The sequence below is a fragment of the Anoplopoma fimbria genome, chromosome 9 (assembly GCF_027596085.1).
Source record: "Anoplopoma fimbria isolate UVic2021 breed Golden Eagle Sablefish chromosome 9, Afim_UVic_2022, whole genome shotgun sequence".
NCBI lineage: Eukaryota > Metazoa > Chordata > Actinopteri > Perciformes > Anoplopomatidae > Anoplopoma > Anoplopoma fimbria.
The window spans coordinates 25,539,415-25,553,041 of NC_072457.1; the positions used below are offsets into that span (position 1 = coordinate 25,539,415).

The 13,627-nt window shown below is 40.2% G+C and overlaps 1 protein-coding gene across 2 annotated transcripts; it reads right to left on the reverse strand.

The window, feature by feature from the left end:
• Positions 1–602: 602 nt before the first annotated feature.
• Positions 603–13,627, reverse strand: shoc2 (SHOC2 leucine rich repeat scaffold protein). Of its 2 annotated transcripts, none has more exons than XM_054604152.1 (9): positions 13,523–13,627; positions 9,254–10,325; positions 8,710–8,847; positions 8,480–8,610; positions 7,142–7,330; positions 6,142–6,264; positions 5,503–5,640; positions 4,682–4,799; positions 603–2,363 (listed from the first exon to the last, which is right to left on the reverse strand). In XM_054604152.1, exons 2-9 carry the CDS (start codon positions 9,954–9,956, stop codon positions 2,155–2,157), a joined length of 1,749 nt encoding a protein of 582 aa, XP_054460127.1. In that variant the 5' UTR covers positions 9,957–10,325; positions 13,523–13,627; the 3' UTR covers positions 603–2,154. The 2 variants fall into 2 exon arrangements, with proteins under 2 accessions (XP_054460127.1, XP_054460128.1); XM_054604153.1 differs by lacking the exon at positions 13,523–13,627 and adding an exon at positions 13,392–13,477.

Below are 13,627 nucleotides of genomic sequence, written 5' to 3' on the forward strand. Positions count from 1 at the left end.
ACTTAATCAAACAAAATGCCTCCATTCAGAATAACCAATGAGAGGCTACTGTGTGTTTGTTTTTAATATAGAGGATGCCAATGTATTCTTTTTAAAAGTGCAAAAGAGCAGCAGCATTGCTGGGACAGTGTGGGACAAATGAAGATATCTCTCTCTCCCCCTCTATATGTATGTATGTATGTATATATATATATATATATATATATATATATATATATATATATATATATATATATATATATACACATATACACACACACATATATATATATATAGATATATATATATATATATATATATATATATACATATATATATATATATATATACATATATACATATATATATATATATATATATATATATATATATATATACATATAGATATATATATATATATACACACACATCTATATGCATAGATATGCATCTATAGACATATACACACACATCTATATGCATAGATATGCATCTATAGACCTATACACACACACACACACATATATATATATCTCTCTCTATATATATATATATATACATACACACATATATGCATATATATATATATATATATATATATATATATATACACACACACACACACACACATATAGATAGATATACACATATATAGATAGATATGTTCATATCTATATATTTTTTTATGAATCTAAATAAAGGGAACATTTTCCATCATGTAATTAAGATTCTTAGGAAACCCTATCAAAAACTAAAAACTACCAATAATTAAGGGTAATAAACCAAAAACGGAAGTGTTACCTGTCAATGATTTATTATCAAACCTTAGTCGAAGCTCTGATACACACATAACTTGCTCCAGAGACCCGGATAACGTCTTTTTAAAAATGCTTGATATGTTGGTCAATGATCAACTGAATGACAGCTATGCAGCCCAACACTGAAGATAATATCAAACCAGTAAACAGAACTAAAATTGCACTCAAGGCAACCACCAGGATTTGTATACATTTATATAAAAACATTTCCTCATTTATCCCATCACCTGTGTAGGTTTGACTTTTTTCAATACCTTTTTGTCACAAAAAGCAATATAGGGGGAGGGGGAGGGATTCACTGCACCTCCCGTTTCGGAGAAAAGTCCAACTTGCTTTTTTTAGCACGTATGATTGGCATTTCTCATATGTATACATTACTAGCTCAATGTTTTACAACTACTGCTGCTATTTGTTAAAAAGATCTCAAATCACCAATCACCTTATTTTACAACTGATATCGCTTGATTTAACAGATTAATGCAACAGCAAAAGGAACACTACAAATAAGGAAAAACTTAAGTAAAAACAGCAGTAATAAAAAAAAAAAAAAAAAAGAATTATTGAAATAATTTATATCTTTGTATTCTCATGGACAATGGTGTTTAGAAATGAACCACTGGATCACTCTAAACATAGGCACAGTATTTAAACATAAAAAGGTAAAAAAAAAAAAATTACAAAAAAGAAAGTATAAACAAGCCATCATTAGACCTTTGTTCTCTCTGGTCAAGAAGCAGTTAACATAAGTTATCTTGAGCAAAGGGGATGTTAAAAGAAGTGAATATCAAAAGAAAATACAACAAGATGACAAAGTTAAAATTACGGCAGCAGCAGTAAATGTGAAGTTCCAAAGACTTTTTTTGTTTGTTTTTGCATACAATTGTATCCTTGCTCACATAATAGATGCTTGTAATTACTGTAAATATATTGGCAATGGGAGTACGGTTTATATGGTTAAAAGACTTGCCACTTAGCTCACAGTTACTCAATATATAGAACTTTATATATCTTCAGTTTTGGCAAAGTGATGGAAATATTTTCCTCTTGTATGATTCAGAATGAAACATGAGTGGGGGGGGGGGGGGTGGCTGGGGTCCTAAAATGACCGGGATAAACTCTGGAGTAACACAGAAGTCAAAACTCCAATGATTCGCCTCCTTTCTATCCAAGGATGGTGAAAGAAACATTTTCTTCCTCCTCCTCCTCCTCCTCCTCGTATTTGCCCCCGACACCGATTGTGGCGAGTCTGTTTTCTTTACAGTGTATGATACACGTAATGGGGGGCGGGCAGGCGAGAGGGTTTAGAGCAGGTGGAGGGTTTGGAGTTAAGCAGGACTGGGATTGAGCTGCTCTTGGCTCAGACCATGGCACGATATGGTCCCTGCATTTTGAGGAACTGGATGATGAAGGAGGGGCCTCCCGCGACAATCTGTGGTGGCAGGTGGCTGAGGGGACAGTTCTCGATGCTCATGATGGACAGCTTGCTGCAGAGGGCCAGCTCGAACGGTAGGCTGTGCAGGTTGGGATTGTCGTTGAGGTACAGCTCCTCCAGGTTCTCCAGTGTACCTGAGGACAGACATCAGATACTGTTAGTCGAGGCATGCACTGAGGCTGATGATGTTATCCAAGGAATCGGGGTCTGGAGTAAACAGCCTTTAGGCGATACATTAGGATTGGTCAGCTGATTGGTATCGCTCCAGCTGTAGCTGCTCCATGCATGAGGAGTAATGCTGCACACAGTGTCTCTGTCCCCGTCTAAGACCTCCGTCCTGATAATTGTGCAACTATTATGCATGTCATGGCTCTCTAAACGGGTCGGGTGAGTGCAGCAGATATTTAAAAACTTGGATTCAGTCAACAACGATTTTCTTTGGTTTATTACAGCCCTATAATATGCCCCTCGACACTCTTAATGCAATAATTCCTTTGTTCCAGGCACTCAAAGCTGGAAGCGAGTAGAAAGCAAACAACAGGGAGACATAGCGTTTGGTCATCCCATCCAGACCGACTCCGTCCTCCATAAACCTTTCTGCCCGCCTGTCAGCAGCAGCAGCTGGAGAGCTGAGCGGACACCAGGCCGACTAACAGCAGACATTTACTGAACCAAAACAGTTGTTATTTTGGCTCCAAGAAATCAACAAAGTTTGTATGTATTCATTTGTTGATTTAATACATACAAAGTGAGGGGAATCTGCCTGTAGTGGAACACAGAAAGGCTTAATGTAGATGGGTTTAATAAGTTCACATCCAGCGGGATATTTGTATGATTTAGATCCTTTAACATGAATTAATCATGTAACGTCCCAGAACTGACGTCAGTCGAGTGCTCTTATGATAAACATTAGTAAAACCAATTAAATAGTATTATCCGCTAAACATTACATTCCAGACTTGTCACCCCCCTAACTTCCTGTTGAAAAGATAAGTTGTTTTAAATACTTGTTTTAAAAACTTAAATAGATAGCCACTTCAACATTCTAGAAAGAACTGATTGTTATTTAAAAAGCTATGCAGTGTTACACCTCAGGACGCTTAATGACTTTGGGGTTAACCAGCATATTCTTGAAATGGTGTACAAGAATCTGTTGGAAAGCATCTTGTTCTTTAACATGGTCACTTGGTATGGCCAATACATTTCAAATGTAAAGGGAAATTATAGGCGTGGTTTGCACAGCCAGTAAAATGATAGGGAAGGCACAGATGCAACTAAGCAGCAGGAATGTTCAGAATACCATAACAACTCTTGACCTAACCCACACGTTGTACCCACCATTTGAGTGGATGTGAGGGGCAATAAAGTTCCTAACCAACTTACTCACTAAAAACACTGCTTGTCACACGTTCAAAACCTGTGATATTTTCTAGTAATTTTATCCGAACCCGCCCGACCCCTGACCCGCGCCTCATTACTACACAGCCACCACTGAAATCGAATTCTACAAATAGTATATTACACACAATATCAGTGTAGCCTAATCTTTATCTGTAACAGTGCAGAAATACATTGTTTTAACAGAATGAATAGACATGAAAAGAAAAGCTGTGCACCATTCAAATGTTGATTTTTGACTGATGTTTCAAACTATTCGATAGAGGCCTACTTTTTATACTATCATAGTAAAAGTTTATTGAAATGTGGTCCGTTCTAATGGAAACCTTTACACCTCAAAGCAGGTATAGTTCGGTTCTGGGTCCAGTCTGAATACTTAAAATATACCTCCACCTTTAGCTCTTCTTCCTTAATCTCTCACTTAACCTCTCACCTGTGTAGCCATGCTGGACCAATCATATGGAGGAAGGGTCAGAGGTGGGGCAAACTGTTAAGCTCTTAAATACTAACGGTTAAGTTTAGCTTTTATCATGGAAACAATGTTACACAACAATGTTACACTACAACAAATTTGTAAAATTGTATTTTTTTAAAAGTGGCACTAACTATTCAAATATTTTTGATAACAAGATTGGTTAGCCAACATGTGCCCTTTACTTAAAGACCAATTACATGTACATTAACATATAATGTGCAAGTCACACATTGTCACCACATAATACTGAGTTGTTTGTATTTACTGTCTTATTGGTAAGTCCACTTTCTGTTTAGTTTATTGATGTGTTTAATTTGACATTATTTCAATAATAATCAGTTTGGACGGAATTTTGCGCCAAAATTCAAGATTATTGTTTTAGTCAAACGGCCCAGCAGCAAGAATTTTCTTGTCCACTTGTCTCCAAGACATACAGTTCACCCACGATGAGGCATCCCAGGATAAGATCTGGTTCCCCACCTTCACTGAAGGACACTGTGCTTCTAGTAGAAATGTGACATTTTTGCCGCCCTTACCGGATTAACTGAGCACGTTACTGATCGGGTTTAAGGTACTTACCAATCTCCTCTGGGAGGTGTTGCAGCAGGTTCTCCCCCAAACCAAGATGAGTCAGGTTGGTGAGGTGGCCGATGCCTCTGGGTAACGTGGTCAGCTGATTATTTGTCAACACCAATTTCTAATGACAGAGAAAGAACACAGTTTATAAAGTGCTCTAAAGGTTTGTTGAAATGAGAATAGTATTTAATAATCATATAGTATAATCACAATCAAACCATTTATCACCCAGTTTTATTCCATTGTCCTTTCAGAAAACAACTGTGGATGATTATCTAATGAGCAGACAGCATATTATATGGTCCTTTAGAATTTAAATGTCTTTGTATAAAGCCAAGGATTAGGCTCTCGATTTGTAGTTTGCTGTACTGACATTCCGTCAGTTTGAGTATCTTTCAACCCACTAACCTAGGATTGGGTATTGTTTAATGTTTGTTTTAACTGTGTTGATACCAATTGTGATTTTGCTCTAATTACTGGTCTGTTGTTTGAGCGAGAAAACAAGGCAAATTATATTAAAAGCAAAATCCATCTTTATTTACACTAGCATTATAGACCTGCATCGCCATCTGCTGCAGTGTATGATATAACCACAGGAGTAGCCAAAATCTGGGTTTTTTTTAACCACTTACAGGCCTCTTCAGACATGAATCGAAGATGAGCCTTACCAAATGCCTTTAAAAGAAAGAGGAAGCTAAGATTCGAATAGCTGTTGTTTCCCAGTAAACAGATACGGAGCCGGTTCTAGAACATTCTGTAACAAACACAACCAGAAGCCTTAAGTATAAGTGTGACGGGGAGATCTGCATTTCTGGAAAATGTACCTGTATTTCTTTCAGATAAGCAATTTCATTAGGTAGAGATTCCAATTTGTTTTCCTCCAAGTCCAGCTCCCGTAGCTTTCTCAAATTTCCAATACCATGTGGTAACTTCTTGAGAAGATTATTGGACAGTATTAACACCTGTGAAGACAATGACACAGTTTTTCAAAAAAAGGAAACAGGTCTAAAGTGACATAGCAATAAAGACATCACTCCTGACATCTTTCTCAATTGATGTCACACAATCCCTGAAGAAATTTGAAAATCTGTATTCAAGTTAAACCATGAAAGTAGAAATACAGGTATTCTACCCACACTGGGTTGATCTACTAATACTCATATTCATATTCTTGAGAAAAAAGTGTATTATACTTTATCAGCCATATTTGTGGAGCTGTATTTTCAGCCAAATCTTACTAGGTTACTACTGTAGGTTGGAGGAAATAGTTCAGTGCAGCAGTTATGGGTTTTAAATCAAACCAAAAACTTGAGTAAGAGTTGCTAAATGTCTCTATTCCTATTTAATGGTTGCACAAAAAATACAATTTATGTTATGAGACTTTCTATTACTACAATAAACTTAGTGGGTACCGCAGTGTATTTGCATACCAAATTTCTACTATGTGTGAATAAAGGACTCACCTCCAGAGAGACTAGACCACAGACGTCCTCTGGGATCTTTGTCAGCTGGTTGGTTGCCAGGTTAAGCTCAACCATGCTGGTCCATGTGCCAAAGTCCAATGGGAGAGATGTTAACTGGTTGTCCTGAAGAAGACAATGGCATTCACTTAATAGCAAAATAAGTGACAATTCAGAGTCAACAAAAGGACAGCGCAGAGTGCTAAGAGGCCAAGTAGACCAGCGCATTATGACAGCTCTCTTAGCTGGCAGTGGAAATCCTAAGTACATCCAGTATGGACATCCAGTATGGACATCCAGTACGTGTTATGTTCATGTCTGGCTTAAGGCCAATACAAACTTCACAGAGTCAGCCTTAGTCTGAACAGTTGAGATAAATACGAGCAAATATGCGTCTTTTTGACGCAGTTCCGCACTACGGTGTTGAATTTACGTGGAATAACTGTCATATAACTAATACTGTGAGATGTAACTATCTGTGTATTACATGAAACTGCTGCATTTCATTTCAGAATGTCCTGCACTACTTCTTCCAACTTTGACAAACAGATTCTTACCCCACCTTCAAGAATGACACACAAAAGTATGCACAACTAAGCTTCTTTAAAATAATAAAACTGTGATTATCCCCAACTTTAAAGTAACAGATCAGTTACAATGCACAATGCTAAAGACCTACAAGACAATGGATTTAACACCTCAGATTTATATTCCTCCCAGCGCATGAGCTGTTAACATTTAAAACTGTATTTCTCATGTGCATAATTATTGTTCCTGAAACAGTATAGCGTAGGTATGACAAGAAGATCTAATTCAATCTCACATGTTCTCAAAATATATTTTTTTTAATGTCACAGCAAGATATGAAAGTGTAAATAAAGAAAAAATAATGATGGTTGAAAATTCCTGATTTTTTCTACTTTGTTTAGAAATTTTAGAATAGTCTGACGTAGGAATTTATCTCACTGATTTCACAGAGAAACATGCATATATATATAAATACCTTCATGTTAAGCTTGCTTAACACTTTGGCCCTGGAGAAGATGCCGAAGGGGATCTTGTTGATGCGGTTGTGCTCCATGTTGAGGGAATAGATGGTGGAGAACTGGGATGGTCCACCCACAGGGTACGACTGGAAGCAGTTCCTCGCCAGTGTTAGACTAGTCAGGTTGACTAAACTTGACAGTAGGCCCTGGACAAACACAGAAAATGGTAAATGGACTTGTATGTTGCTTTTCTAGTTTTCCAACCACTCAAAGCGCTTTAACACTACATGTCATTAACCCATTCATACACACTACCATGCAAGGTGCAACCTTTTCCAAGCTATTTTTTCAGGGCCCCACTTTTGAAAAAATGATAAGCCATTGCGACCCGATGCACAATGGCCTTGTTTAAAAATCATCTGAGGAGCGAATTTGTGCGTTAATGATCTTCCTAACCATTTTTACAGCCATTTCAATACAGAGGAGAAATTTTCATCAACTGTAAACTGATATCTCATATTCATGGAAACGTTACTGGCTTCATACAAGCCTGTACAGTAAAGATGTAAAGTATCAAATCTAACATAAAGAAACAAAGGTTTCATATCCTGTAAATAATATGATATGGGGGGCAACATATAAACACAAATGTAGATATTTAAGACCTCCGGTTTCAAAAGCATTTAAAAAATGAATTGACTGTCTTTGTAAAATACTCCCAACAAGGTAATAGTGCTTTTATCAGTAAACTATTTGTAATCTCTAAATAAGCTCAGAGGTGCACGACGATAAACCGCAACAACTTGCAGAGTCTTCGTGCATAATGTGAAAGCCACAATGAGGGTAATTTCTCACACACACAACTTAAGCCAGCAAAACTGCAGCAATGCAACTCAAAATTCAGGAAGAGTTCACAGGCGGTTTCATTCTTTCATTTTCTCTCATCAGTTAACTAAAATACATTTAGCTGGAGTTACCAGGCTCGTTTTTTCACCTCATCAGTAAAATAAACAAAATGTATGCTAGCCTTTTATATGAGATTCAATGTTATAAGTAGACTGCAAATTTATTTTGCGCCCCAAATAAAATCTCCTGCGACCCTGTCCTTGGGAATGACTGCACTAGAAGACCTCGGTCACACACAAGAGTTTAAGTGGATTAGTGCTATGCAAACCAGACAACAGGTATTTTTGAATATGTTGTTTGTAAATTTGTTTTTGTATTTACAAGAGCAATGCAGGAAATAGCTGAAGTTAGTATAATAGAAAATAAGACTGCAAGTGATGAATATAATAACTATTTGTTATGATATAGCAATACAACTTTAAATTAATATTTTATGGGTTTCCACTTACCTCTGGCAACACCGAAATGTTGTTGTTTTCAAGGTTTAGCTCCTCCAGTTCTCGACATTTGGCTAATGATCTGGGGATGGCTGACAATCTATTGTATCGCAGACCTAAGCGATTTATGCTTGCCAGGTTGCCTACAATGACAAAAGAAAAACGTATCTATAGTTAACTTTTTCTTTCACCTTAACAACACAATAACTTTGCTTTTGAGTCCTAGAGCATAATTAAATTACCTATAGTCTCTGGGAGGTCCAAGAGCTCATTGTGCTGCAAGTCGAGGTTGGTTATCTGTGTGCAATTCCCAATCTCCTTCGGTAGGTGTTCCAACTGGTTATGGGCAACATCCAGAGTTATGAGGCTGCATAGCTCTCCTGCAGAAACATGCACAACACATTCAGATATTTAGCTCATTCAATATGAAAGCACTTTCAGTAGCCTAACCTCTGCTGTACTGAAGACATGCATTAATCCATCTCATTCTGTCTTTACTAAATCAGAATGGCACCGGTGCAAAGCTTTTGAAAGTTGTATACTCAGAACTCTCTCTTACAGAACAATTAGACAGCACATTAGACACAATGCAGGGCTCCAGACTGCGACCACATTGAGTAGCATATGCGTTCATTTCCTAAAATGAAGCTGTCTATGTATGATTATCTTAAAAAGACAAATGAGAGAAGGGAGGAGGATGTTGGGAGGGAGAAACTACGAGAAGTTCAGACTAATTTGCCACTGATGATGAAAGTACAGGCAGAGAGAGACCCAGGTTTTGCTCACCTATCTCTGCGGGCAGCTGTTTAATCTTGTTCTCACGAATGCTGAGCATGGTGAGCTTGGATAGGTTTCGGATGTCCTTCTCCACTGTTGTGATGCGGTTGAAGCGCAGGTACAGCGTGGCAAGAGTTGTCAGCCGGTAGACAACAGCGGGTATCTCTCTGAGTTTGTTGTGCCGGAGGTCGAGCATTCGAAGCATCTTAAGAGAGTCCAGGGAGTCAGGCAAACTGGTCAGGGAGTTCTCGCTCAGGGCCAACGTGACCAGGCCTGATAGGCAACCCACCTCAGCTGGCAGGCTCTGCAGCTTGTTGCTGTATAAGTAGAGTTCAGCCAGCTGTGTCAGCTCCTTAATGGAGGTGGGCAAGATGTGAATGGACCGTTTCGATAGGTCCAGTCTCATTGAGTTCTCCTCCCGGCACTTGTTGAGCTCTTTGATCACCTCGGCATTGCTGGACTTCTTGCGCGTACCCGCTGCCGGGTTTGGCCGCTTTATCGTGTTGTCAACCGAGAAGGCAACACCCGGTGTTGAGCTGCTGGTGTCCTTCTTTCCTTCTTTGGCATCTTTCCCTTTGGTCTTCGTTTCTTTGCCACCATCCTTGACTAAGCCGGCTAGAGCCCTGGCCTCCTTTTCCCTTTCTTTCCCCGCTGGACCACCTTTGGGGTCCTTTTCTTTCGAATCTTTTTCTTTGCCTAAAGTACTACTCATGTCGACGTTATCGAGCCTCCTGCAGAGTTGCTCATGGGAGTCTCTCTTGTCAGGTTACTTATTCAGGAAAACAGGGACACAGTCAGCCAAGGAGGCTTTTAAAGGAAACATCCCTGTACAGGCCCACACATTTATGATTATCCTGGAAATAAAGGCGTTGTGATCCAAAGTTCTTCTTTGATGATTTAAAATACTTTGTTCCTTTGCTAAAATGCCATGGGAGAAAAAATCCTTTTTAGTAGCTGGACTGTGGCACCCATGGGCCACATGCTTTAGTGTTAGAACTGCATACAATCCAAGGATCTTCGGATATAAGTTCCTTCAGGCTGCAAAGGTCATCAAGGTTTTTTTTAAACCCTCGAAGATTTGCTGTTGGGGAATAGAAAAATAAAATAAATTCACATTTACAATTTCATTTTCACATTTAACAAACATTCTCAGAATTTAGAATTTCAACAGTTGAGGTATTCCTGAAAAAGTTTCTGGTCTTCGTATTTGTCACTGTTTCTATAATTTCAGACTATTGATAATATGTTCCTTAGGCTTATCGTTTATTATTTTCTGCAAATTTCCAGAGAGAAAAAAACTGATCTGTTCCAAGGGAAACAAAAGGAACTAAACAAATGTTTATCTTGATTTTCTGTCCAAAACCTATTATGTTTCTTACTAAAACTAAGTGCTCACCACAATTTATAGTAAACAGGGTCTGCTTGTGGGAAATACAACGTAATATGCTTCCACTGTTAGAGAATGTGTATATAAGCCTATACTGCATCAGATACCCTCATAAAAACAGTGGAAATTATAAGAAAAATCCCCTATATTCCAAAATAAGCAATTGTATTTTCATCTCTATTTCCAGTCATACCCACAAAAAAACAAAACACAAATAGAATAACAAAAAAAGCCCTAATACTAATAATATTCTTCCTTGTTCATGAAAGAAAAAAAAACACTTCAACAGGTTTGGCGGGTTGTCGGTACCACGATGTGCCAGTCCAAATGAATCTGTTGAATGTACTGCGCATAACCTCGCACCAACTTACCCCTACTAAACAAACATGGCCCAGCGGGTGTTGACATTACTGTAAGCCTACAGCCCCACCTCACCATGCATTTGGCTATTTAGCAATCCCTTATAAAGCCTGCAACACAAAAACCCCACTGAAAATGTAAGTCTCAAAGACTCTTTGGATCATAACATGACAATCTGAGCCAGAATGGCTTTGTCTCTGTTTAGTCTCTGTTGCTGTTGTTCCTCTCTGTGACTGTGTAAAGCTTCCCTGCACAAGTAAAAGCGAAGCTGTGGCAAAAAGAGAGGCAGGTTTGACTCAGGATCACAGCCAAGTGAAAAGGTTAGGACTGCTGAGAGTAATCTTTAGAAGTGGCCTTCAAAGCATGAAGTCCCCACAACAACAGGTCAAATGACCTTTTGGGTAAAAGAAATGTTGGGTCAATAGCAGCACCCCTAACATGACAGAATGCCTGACAGTGTGTTCTGTAAATAAAAAGGGTATCCACTGCTGTTTCACACCATCATAAATAAGAAGGTTAACACGAAACACTGACAGTAATGGTCATACCTGTGTACAAAATAATGATTAACATACAATGAGAATAACCAGGCCAGCCCAACTGCTGGAGCTATCTAAACCAAACTGCAAGCCACTTCCTTTTACGGTTGTACTCTACAAGTCCCAGCCCTGGTACACGATATGGTTTAAAACAAGCTGCGTGTAAGCATTAATCTTTGTAGATAGATTTCTGTATTTAAAAAACGTATTTCTATTCCTTTCTGCTTAAACCTTAGGAAATGTCAAACAAGAGCAATAGAAATGTTTAACACAAATTGAGCCAGCTCATTGCCTAGTCAATGTTTACGATTTATTTGTATTCATGACTATAGTTTAGGCAGAAAAAATGAAAAAAAGAAAATTAAGCTTAGTAGCCCATGCAGGAGCTCTTGGTCATTGTTTGGCCAAATCATGAGAACCAGATATCTGCTGAGCCAAAGCAGGCACACTGTTAGTTGCATCTCTGAAAAACATGCAGAAGTTTCTGCAAAACAGCACAGATGTCAATTAAACTGGCAAGTGGACCAAACGTGCACGGCTCTAAATAGCTCCATTAAGTTGATGCTAATCATTTATTAGATATGAATATGAGGTTAAACTCATAAAAGCTTCGGAGAAAAGCTAATGCATGTCCATCATCTACACTAACACCACCATAAAGTGCTAGTACACACTTCATTGCACTGCGAGCCACATAAAAACTAATGAAGTTTCCATTAAGGATATCTCGGGCCCCTCTGACAGTGCTGGTGTGTGTAGGCCTGAGCACAACGGTCTGTGTTTGTCCATTACGATGCATTTTGGATTCACCAAGACGGATAACACAACACACCGAGGGTTACGAATAGAGGCGCTACGATGTGACAAAATGTAGGAAAGATTCAGAAACACAGCTTCTGCCGACATGCAAGAAATGACAAAGTATAACCTGGCATGTATGTGAAAGGGGGGTTATCTGTGTGGTGAACCAGAGGTGAGGTGGCACATATGAGCTAACTACAGCCCTCCAGAGGACCAGCTTGGTTGGTTTGATGGCACAAGTGTCCCCCAATGACAGACCCCTGGAAACAGACTGGGCAGAGCGGCCCGGTTGCCAGGTTGTGAGATCAGGTGTTTTGATTGACGTGTATGAGCCGTTGGAGGGACACCACCAACGTGACGTCACGCTGTGACCGTTACCCTCACAGCCACCAACGGGAGCGCACTAGCGGCCGTTGGCTCGGGTAAACCAGCCCAACAGTGACGGTAGAACCCGTGTAACGGAACCACACACACACGGGGGAGGGGAGACACACTGGTTTAGCCCACTAACACGACTGACAACCAGGCAGGAAATACAGGCAGCTCAGCGTCAGTGATGCCAGACGGCTCACCCGCTAACGTCAGTTAGCCCGCGCGAGCTGACGGTGTTCCAACGGGCGAAATATCGAACGTCTGGAGCGTAACGTCAACGGTTAATACGACATAGAACACAACGTGTGTGGCGCGTGGTGTGTGGCGCTGGTGGTCTCGAGCCCCCTCCTCCTCCTCCCTGATATATGAACGCGCATCCAGCCGTTAGCTAACAGAAGCTAACAGAGGCTAACAGAGGCTAGCCGTGTGTAGGCCCGAGCGGAGCGGCTGTGGGACCGACCCTCCGCCGTGATCTGGACCGAGAGAGGGGATCTGTGCTGCAGCCGCGGGGAGCAGACACCCAGAGAGAACAGCCCCTCCTCCTCCCCTCCCCCTGCTTAGTGGCCACTGTAACCCCGCATCACAGCCCCGCTCCCGTGTTGAGTGCGAGCGGAGGAAAAAAAAAAAGAAAACAGTGAAAAACACACAGCGGCCATTCCGAAGCCGAACAAAAGAGCGTTCTACTCACCGCCGCGAGACGCTCGAGCTACACGGGCCGCGACGAGACACTGGCGCGGGCGCTGTCTCTAGAGAGGCGCGTGACGGCGCCGTTGGGTTGGAACGCGCATTGTTATGGTGATAATAAGATCAGTGTTTTACCTTCAGAGGTGTGACTCCGCCATCCTCGCTGCTTCCTCCTCCGTCCTACACTACCGCTGCTCCTCCTCCTCCTCCTCCTCCTCCGCGGACACAGCTGCGTCACTC